The sequence below is a fragment of the Lipotes vexillifer genome, unplaced genomic scaffold (genome assembly GCF_000442215.2).
Source record: "Lipotes vexillifer unplaced genomic scaffold, Lipotes_vexillifer_v1.1 scaffold496, whole genome shotgun sequence".
NCBI classification, from domain to species: Eukaryota; Metazoa; Chordata; class Mammalia; order Artiodactyla; family Lipotidae; genus Lipotes; species Lipotes vexillifer.
The window spans coordinates 1,376,375-1,384,724 of record NW_006786690.1 but is presented as its reverse complement, the minus strand read 5'-3'; the positions used below and the strand labels follow the sequence as shown (position 1 = coordinate 1,384,724).

Here is an 8,350-nt window from a genome sequence, read left to right as displayed (position 1 = left end):
TTTCGGTACGCGGGCCTCTCACTGTTGTGGCCTCTCCCGTTACTACAAATAAATAAACAGTAGTCATCAGATCTTATTATGAGGCAGGCACGAGACTAGTAGGAGTTTATCATGCATATTCTCATCTAATTTTCATATAAGGTAGTGACTATTATTTGTCTTATTTCATAAGACCAGTTAACCAAGGTTTAAAAAGTTTCATTGACGGGCTTCCCTGGTGCTTCAGTGGTTAAGACTCCGCACTTCCACTGCAGGGGCTGCGGGTTCGATCTCTGGTTGGGGAATTGAAATCTGCATGTCATTCCGATGCTGCGCGGCGCGGCCAAAAAAAAAAATGCAGACACATTTGAAATTCAGAGGGGTTATGTGGGGATCCAAAGTCCCACAGCAAGGTAGTGGGTCTGGAAATAACCTTTATTCCTCTATTTATGTAGTGCTTTATAGTTCCCAAGGTACACTCAAATCTGTTATTTCATTTGATTTGACTCTCACAATAACCTATAAGTAGATAGGACAAATGTGCCATTTCAAAAATAAGAGAGCTGAGAAATTGTTGATTGCACAGGGCTTCACTTTTTTTTTTGTTTGTTTTGGGGCTGCTCCATGTGGCCTGTAGGATCTCAATTCCCTGACCAGGGATTGAACCCAGGCCATGGCAGTGAAAGTGCCAAATCCTAACCACTAGACCACCAGGGAACTCCCAGGTTTCACATTCTTAGTTAAAGAATTAAGATCATGCTGTCAAGACAAGACTCAGGGAAATTATCAGGGAAATCTGAACCAGAGCCCTTCCTATTGCCCAGTCATAAGTGAATATTATTTACCATATGACGGTACAGAAAATTAAGCTCCCTCTGTGGTTTGCAAAAAGATGACTGAGAGATGGAGTAACTTACCCAAAGGCACACAGCTAGTAAGTGTAGATCCTTGTTCTGAACACTCAGCCCAGATCTCTGCTTTTTTTTTGACTATGCTCCCAGAAAAATGTTCCCACACAGAAATTTTGTCTTCTAGACCCTTCCAAAGATGCAGCTGTTACCACCTGGAGATTCTGACTCCTGCCTCTGGGTACTTGGCAGGATAGGTAAACAGTATTCTTGGAACCACCACACACCAGTCTTGCAAATACCCTCTTTCCATGGACAGGAGAGTTTAACTTAAGATGAGTGCTGCCAGTCCCCATTCTTCCTTCATTCCGTCTCCTTTCTGAGTGTCTGTCTGCTTGGGAAAGTAGCCCTTATCAAACACAAGAGGGCTCATCATTTTGCTGTTTTTTCAAATCCTAAGTAAAGTGGATGTTTTGCAGTGTTTCACGGTCCATATGACTTAAAGTTTTTTTGTTTGTTTGTTTGTTTGTTTTTGCGGTACACGGGCCTCTCACTGCTGTGGCCTCTCCCGTTGCGGAGCACAGGCTCCGGACGCGCAGGCTCAGTGGCCATGGCCCACGGGCCCAGCCACTCCACGGCATGTGGGATCTTCCTGGACCGGGGTGTGAACCGGTGTCCCCTGCATTGGCAGGCAGACTCCCAACCACTGCACCACCAGGGAAGCCCAAATTTAAGGTTTTAAAAATGTTCTGTATAATAAATTCAAACAATAACAGAAGTATATAAAGTAAAAAGAGATAGTATTTCCTTCTTATCCAACCTTCCAGAGGTAATCACCATTAATAGAATGGTGTATGCCTTTCTAGATTTTGTTCTTTGTCGATATATACATGTATTCACATGTGTGAGTAAGTGTGTGTGTGTATTTTCCACACTTTTTTCTGAAATGTGCTTTTTTCATTTAATATTACATCTTAGGCATCTTTCCAAGTCCATGCATTTAGATTTACCTTTATTAAAAACAGTTGCATAGGGGGCTTCCCAGGTGGCGCAGTGGTTAGGAATCCGCCTGCCAACACAGGGGACACGGGTTCGAGCCCTGGGCCGGGAAGATCCCCCATGCCGTGGAGCAACTAAGCCCGTGTGCCACAACTACTGAGCCTGCACTCTAGAGCCCGCGAGCCACAACTACTGAGCCCATGTGCTACAGCTACTGAAGCCCGCACGCCTACAGCCTGTGCTCTGCAACAAGAGAAGCCACCACAATGAGAGGCCTATGCAGCGCAACTAGAGAAAAGCCCATGCGCAGCAACGAAGACCCAGTGCAGCCAAAAATAAATAAATTTATTTAAAAAAAAAACAGTTGCATAGTATTTCATCAAATTGCAGGGTCATAGGGTGTATCCATTTTAAAAGCAAGTGTTTTAAGTGAAGGACAACACATATTCTGGTGGGTGCATCTGGTTTTAGGCTGCAACTAAATGGCTTTGGGCAAATTTTTCATCTTCTCTGAGCCTCAGTTTCCTTATCTATAAAGTGAGGATAGAAGTACCTAATGTAGTTGTGAGGATTGAAACCATTCATTAATTTATCAGGCATTTGCTGAGGGCCTTCTACATACCAGGTAGTATTGGCTAATGTATTTGATGGTATTCTATAAACTGGGAAGCTTTATGTAAGGAAGTTCACCATGAGAATAATCCAAAAAGAGATGTGGACTTATCTTTGTCTCTTCCCCACTCGCCTTAGCGATGTCTCTGAGTCTCTGCTGGATAAGTGCCTTTATACCAACCACTCTCCTCATCCTGACATCTTGATACGGACTTCTGGGGAAGTGAGGCTCAGCGACTTCCTCCTCTGGCAGGTAGGTCGTTTCCAACCATTGTTCTGTTTGTGTCGAAACTGAAAACTGTGACTGCACCCACAAAACAGATTGGAGGGTCGGCTAAAATCCAGAGAAATGTCTCCAGGCTGTGCCTGGTAACTTTTGCTATCCCTTCCTCATCTGTCTCTGGCTTTGTGAGCCTGTGTAGTTCTTGCTGTCTAAAGTGCCCAGGGGAAGAATCAAGGCTATCCAGCTGTGGTGAAAGCTTTACTTGTACCTCTCTTCAAGGAACTGGACTTCTGCCTTAGGTCCCTGAGCATAAGCTCCTGCCCTGGTAACCTACCATGTCACCCAGCACCTCTGGGCTAGAACCTCGCCTTGCATTTACTAATTTCTCGCCTTTAGAATAAAGGGCTGCATCTTCACAAGCACAGGCCACAGGAGATATAAACTGTATGCAGACTCTTTCTTCAGGGCCTGCCATTGCCTATCAGCTCAGTTATCACAGTGTAGGTAGTTCTCTAAAAGCCCATATCCAAATAAGTTTGTCTTTGCTTGAAAATCTCCATCATCTGTTAAGTTGGCCCCTGGGTAGCACTTGGCTGGGGGAAATCTTGTTCAAGGAGAGGCTGAAGGAAGAAACTCAGCTTGGAAGCAATTCACATGGTAAAGTTCTGGAAATTTTAATGGACCATAGTCTTAAGAGTGAACTAACAAGATTTAGCTACTGAAGATACTTTTAGTCTTTGGCTATATTGAAAGCAGTATAATGTGCAGCTTGTGGTTTTATGGCCCATTCTGCTGGTCAGATTATGTCTAGAGAGTTTACTTCTGGGCACTGGGTTTTAAGAGATTGCACTGGTAAACTAGAGGACTTAGCAGAAGAGGCCAGCCTGGATGGCAAGGAGTCTGAAGCTCATGTCCTATAAGGCAGGGGTCCCCAACCCCTGGGCTGCGGACCACTACCAGCCTGCGGCCTGTTAGGAACCGGGCCGCACAGCAGGAGGTGAGCAGCCGGGAGCAAGCGAAGCTTCATCTGCCACTCCCCATCACTCGCATTCCCGCCTGAACCATCCATCCATCCCCCCACCCCACCCTGTCCGTGGAAAAATTGTCTTCCATGAAACCGGTCCCTGGTACCAGAAAGGTTGGGGACCGCTGCTATAAGGAATGAGTGAAGAATAATGGTCTGGAAAAGAGAAGAATGGTGATAGTTTATTCTCTTGGGAAAAAAATATTTCCTCCTTTGTGCTGGAAATATGGCAGTAACCAAGTTAGAAATAATCCCTACTATCATTTATTTACTTACTTACTTGCTTACTTACTTATTTATGGCTGCGTTGGGTCTTCGTTGCTGTGCGTGGGCTTTCTCTAGTTGCCGCGAGTGGGGGATACTCTTTGTTGCAGTGCGTGGGCTTCTCATTGTGGTGGCTTCTCTTGTTGCGGAGCACGGGCTTTAGGCGCGTGGGCTTCAGTAGCTGTGGCTCGAAGACGCTAGAGCGCATGCTCGGTAGTTGTGGCGCATGGGCTTAGTTGCTCCAAAGCATGTGGGATCTTCCCAGACCAGGGCCCGAACCCGTATCTCCTGCATTGGCAGGCGGATTCTTAACCACTGTGCCACCAGGGAAGCCCAATCCCTACTATCTTAAAACTTACAGTTTGTTGGAAAAGACAAACTGAACAAGTCATTACAACCTTGGGAACAGATAACAGGCAGTTCTAAGCTAGCCTTCAAATATTTGAAAGAATGTCACTTTGAAGAAGAAATAAAGTTGTTCCAGAGAAACAACCTGAGACCTTGGTGGGTGACATTGGTTTAACTTAATGACAGCTAAAGTTATCCCCCTTGAGGCACTGAATTCCTCACCACTAAAGATGTCAAGCAGTGGCTGGCAAGAATGTTCCAAAAGGGAGTCTTATATCAGTGATTATTGTTAAAAGTTCGCCCAGCCCTTTGCTCTGCTTTATGTATGTTATCTTGTTAAATTTTCACAGTACCTTAAAAACTAGTTATTCTTATTACCCAGTTTTACAGTTGAGGACACTGAGGCCCAGAGAAGTAACTTGCCTGAGGTCAAGTAGATGGTAAACTGTGGAGCCAGAATTCAAAGCCAGGCAGTCGGGCCCCAGAGCCCATGCTCTTAACCATTGTCCCATACTCTGCTACTTAAAAATAACGATGGCAGCTACCATTTGTTCATTGCTAACTTTTATCAGACACTGTGTCTCCCAGATGACCTCTAAGGGCCAAGAGCCAGTAACATAATCTAGGTGTTATTTCATAGTCCTAAAATTGGCTTAGAAAAATCCTGGTGGAAATGTTGATCTAGTCTCACTTTAGTTCTGCCTTGCTACAGGCAGGTGATTTTACTGCCTCAGATGACCTGTCCCCCTATTAGTGAGTGAATCTGGGTTGGCAGCAGCAGCTGCAGCTCAGGATGCCTGTCCAACCTCATCTCTGGGTGTGATCAGCCTGCTCTTTCTTTGGAGCCTGACCAGGGATGTGTTCTAGTAACATGTTATTAAACCATACTCTCTTCCTTCCCCACCTTTCCCAGACCTCCCACTCCTGCTTGGTGTTCCAGCCTGTTCTGTGGCCAGAATACACGTTTTGGAACCTCTGTGAGGCCATCCTGCAGTTCCAGATGAACCATAGCATGCTTCAGGTAAGAGTTCAGGGCTGGCCTGACTGGATGGAATGGAAGAAAAGGTTAGCATTGATGACCACCCACGGCTATATATGTCAGGCACTTGCTAATAATCATGTTAATGATGAGTAGCTACCACTTACTGAGTATTTACTATGTGTCAGGCACTGTGAACAGTTTATATGCATTATCTCATTCAATGTTCCCAAGAATCCAATGAGCTAGGTATTATTAGCCCCATTTGTGCAAATGAGTAAATCAAAATTATTTAGCTAAGGACACATAACCAATAAAAGATGGAACTGGGATTCAAGTTATAAATCTTTAATCTCTTTACTATGGAAACCCAGGAAAGGCTTCTCAGAGAGATTGGCCATTATTCCCTGAAGGAATTAGCCTAATAAAAGATTGTAGAAGTGGAAGTATACAAAATCCAAGATGCTTCCAGAGGGATTAAAAATGAAATAGCACTGTCTTGCTGTTGTATGAAACTGTGTTCTACCAAGACTTGAAGTTCTGCTTTCAGTTTTGATCACCAGATCTTGAAACAGGTTTCATTAGGAGGCAGAGTCACCTATGTCTGATTAGGACTCTTAATAATAATGGCAGTGTGTGTGGTGGTGGCAGCTTATGTATTGAGGGTCTATTAAGGCACTTTGGTGTCTTCATGTAAGTTTTCTTATTTAACCCTTCCAGCAATCCAGCAGGCTTGGCGTCCTTGTTTTTCAGATATGGCAACAGAGGGGCAGGGAAACTGTCCCAAGGTCACAGAATTTTAAACCCAAAGCTGGTGATGCTTCTTGAGTCTGGAGAGATAATGGCCAGGAGGAAATAATGATCTAAGTCAGGGCTTTTCGGTCCCCTTGGCATCGCAGACTCCTTGGAGAAGCTAACGAAAGCCGTAGACCATCTCCCTAGAAAAATTGCAAAGATCACTCTAACACATGGCATTTTGCATAGAATTACATTAATCCCTTTAACACATAAACTACTCCTGGGGGTTCACATAACTCCTGAAATCTTTCCATGAATCCCAAGTCCAGAACTCCTGGAATAAGTCAATCAAATCATGAAGGTTTGGTCATGTGCTTGATCATTTAGTCTCAGAATGTGAGGAAATTGAAAAAGGAAGTTGAGTTCAAGTAAAAGGAAAAACAGCAAAGTCTCAATTATCCACTGTCAAAGAGGAATGAATATCAGATTTTTCCACATGACCAAGTCTCCCTTGAAGAACTAAAACTTTTTTTAATCCTATTTTGATAGAAAACTTTCTGAAACACGTCTTGTGCATAATTCATTAACACCCTCTGTATACCAGGCACTTGCTAATAATGATGATTAAAGTAATCACACTCTAATGCTGCTGCTAAAGGTGATATTGTAGTAACCGCCCTCTTGAAGCACTTCACTGTGCAGGATGGCCTTGAAGGGTGGGGCTCTTTCTCTAAGCTAGATTGTCCCAAAATACTGGGCTTTGGGATTTCTTGTATATGGTCAATGGCTAATTTTGACAGCATCCCTTCTTCCCTTCTCTTCCTATTTCCAGTGTTAAATCAGCTACAGGCAAGGAAACCAGGCAACCAAGCTTGTTAGAGTTATGTCTGTAAAGTGAGAGTAAACTGGCCTTGCGTGAAGCCCAGAGGATCTTGGTCCACAAGCTTTTGTGTATGGATATTCTTGTCTCTAAGTTGGCTGCTGAGAAGTCTTTTAGTAATTCAAGTTTCTCAGATACTTTCCCACATGGCTATTGGAGGAATTACCTCAAGTTTCACTCATTTCATAAATGTCTATTACTGAGTACCTGGTCTGAGTCAGGCACTATGTTAGTATTAGGCACAAGAGAGTCAAGCAGTTAGTTGGCCAGACAAGATCCCTACCTTCATGGAGCTTGTAGTTTTACTTGAGGAGACAGATAATAAGTAAACAAGTATATACAATAATTTCAGATTGTAATAAGGCAATGAAGAAAATAGGGTGATATGCTAGAAAGTAATGAAGAGAGCAGGAGGTGCTGAATAAAGCAGTCAAGGAAGGCCTCTCTAAGGAGGTCTTTTTTAAGCCATTATATTAGAGATGAGAGATAGCCAGATGGGTAAAAATCCAGGGGGAAAGAATTATTCTCTGCAGAGGGAGCAGCAAGGGCAAGGATACTAAAGTTATAAAGTTTAGGTCTTGGAAGAACAAAGAAAGAGGACAGCACACATGAGGGAGAAGGATGTGGGATGAGGCTGGGTAGGAGTCAGGCCTCTGATCACTGAGGGCCCTGTAGGCCATGATGACACATCTGAAGACTTTTGATCAGGGAAGTGACAGGATCTGATTTATATTTTGTAAAAATCACTCAGGATTTTCAGAGGGCAGGAGTCAGAGACCAAACTCCTACAGTAGTCCAGGTGGGAGAATGTGCCTCAAGGTGGGGTTGCAGCTGTAGAGAAGGGGAGGGCTGAGTAGACTGAGATGGAGGAAAAACAAAAGTTAAAACAGAAACAAATGAAACTAAGTTGATAATACAACCCCCAGAGAAAGGGATTAATTCCAGTTACCTGAACATAGTTCTCTGACTATACATTTTTAGTGGGATATATTCTAAGGATAATACAAACTGGAAAGCTAACTTAAACATTACTTAGGAGATTTATTAGTGGTAATGTTGATGATGTAACTCTGAAACTCTTTTATTCATCTTGTAGGATAAAACAAATGAGTAAAATGTTAATGTTATTAGGAACCAAAACATTTAGGTTTTGGCCTGGGCAGCTGGGTGGATGGCTCTGCTGTTTCCTAGGATGGGGTGGAACATGTTTGAGGACAGCCATTAAGAGTTTCATTTGGGGGCTTCCCTGGTGGCGCAGTGGTTGAGAGTCCGCCTGCCGATGCAGGGGACATGGGTTCGTGCCCCGGTTTGGGAAGATCCCACATGCTGCGGAGCGGCTGGGCTCGTGAGCCGTGGCCGCTGGGCCTGCACGTCCGGAGCCTGGGGTCCGCAGCGGGAGAGACCACAGCAGTGAGAGGCCCGCGTACCGCAAAAAAAAAAAAAAAAAAAAAAAAAA

At 44.0% G+C, this 8,350-nt stretch overlaps 1 protein-coding gene and 1 non-coding gene across 2 annotated transcripts in view; one reads left to right on the top strand and one right to left on the bottom strand.

The window, feature by feature from the left end:
• The window catches only part of DHDDS (dehydrodolichyl diphosphate synthase subunit), a 27,168-nt gene that overhangs the window by 13,264 nt on the left and 5,554 nt on the right, over positions 1-8,350 (top strand). The window contains 2 exon segments of the mRNA XM_007459115.1: positions 2,577-2,691; positions 5,211-5,318. Coding sequence (XP_007459177.1) covers positions 2,577-2,691; positions 5,211-5,318 — 223 coding nt within the window.
• Positions 625-696, bottom strand: TRNAE-UUC (transfer RNA glutamic acid (anticodon UUC)). Its single transcript has one exon. It is a non-coding gene; the product is annotated as a tRNA-Glu (tRNA).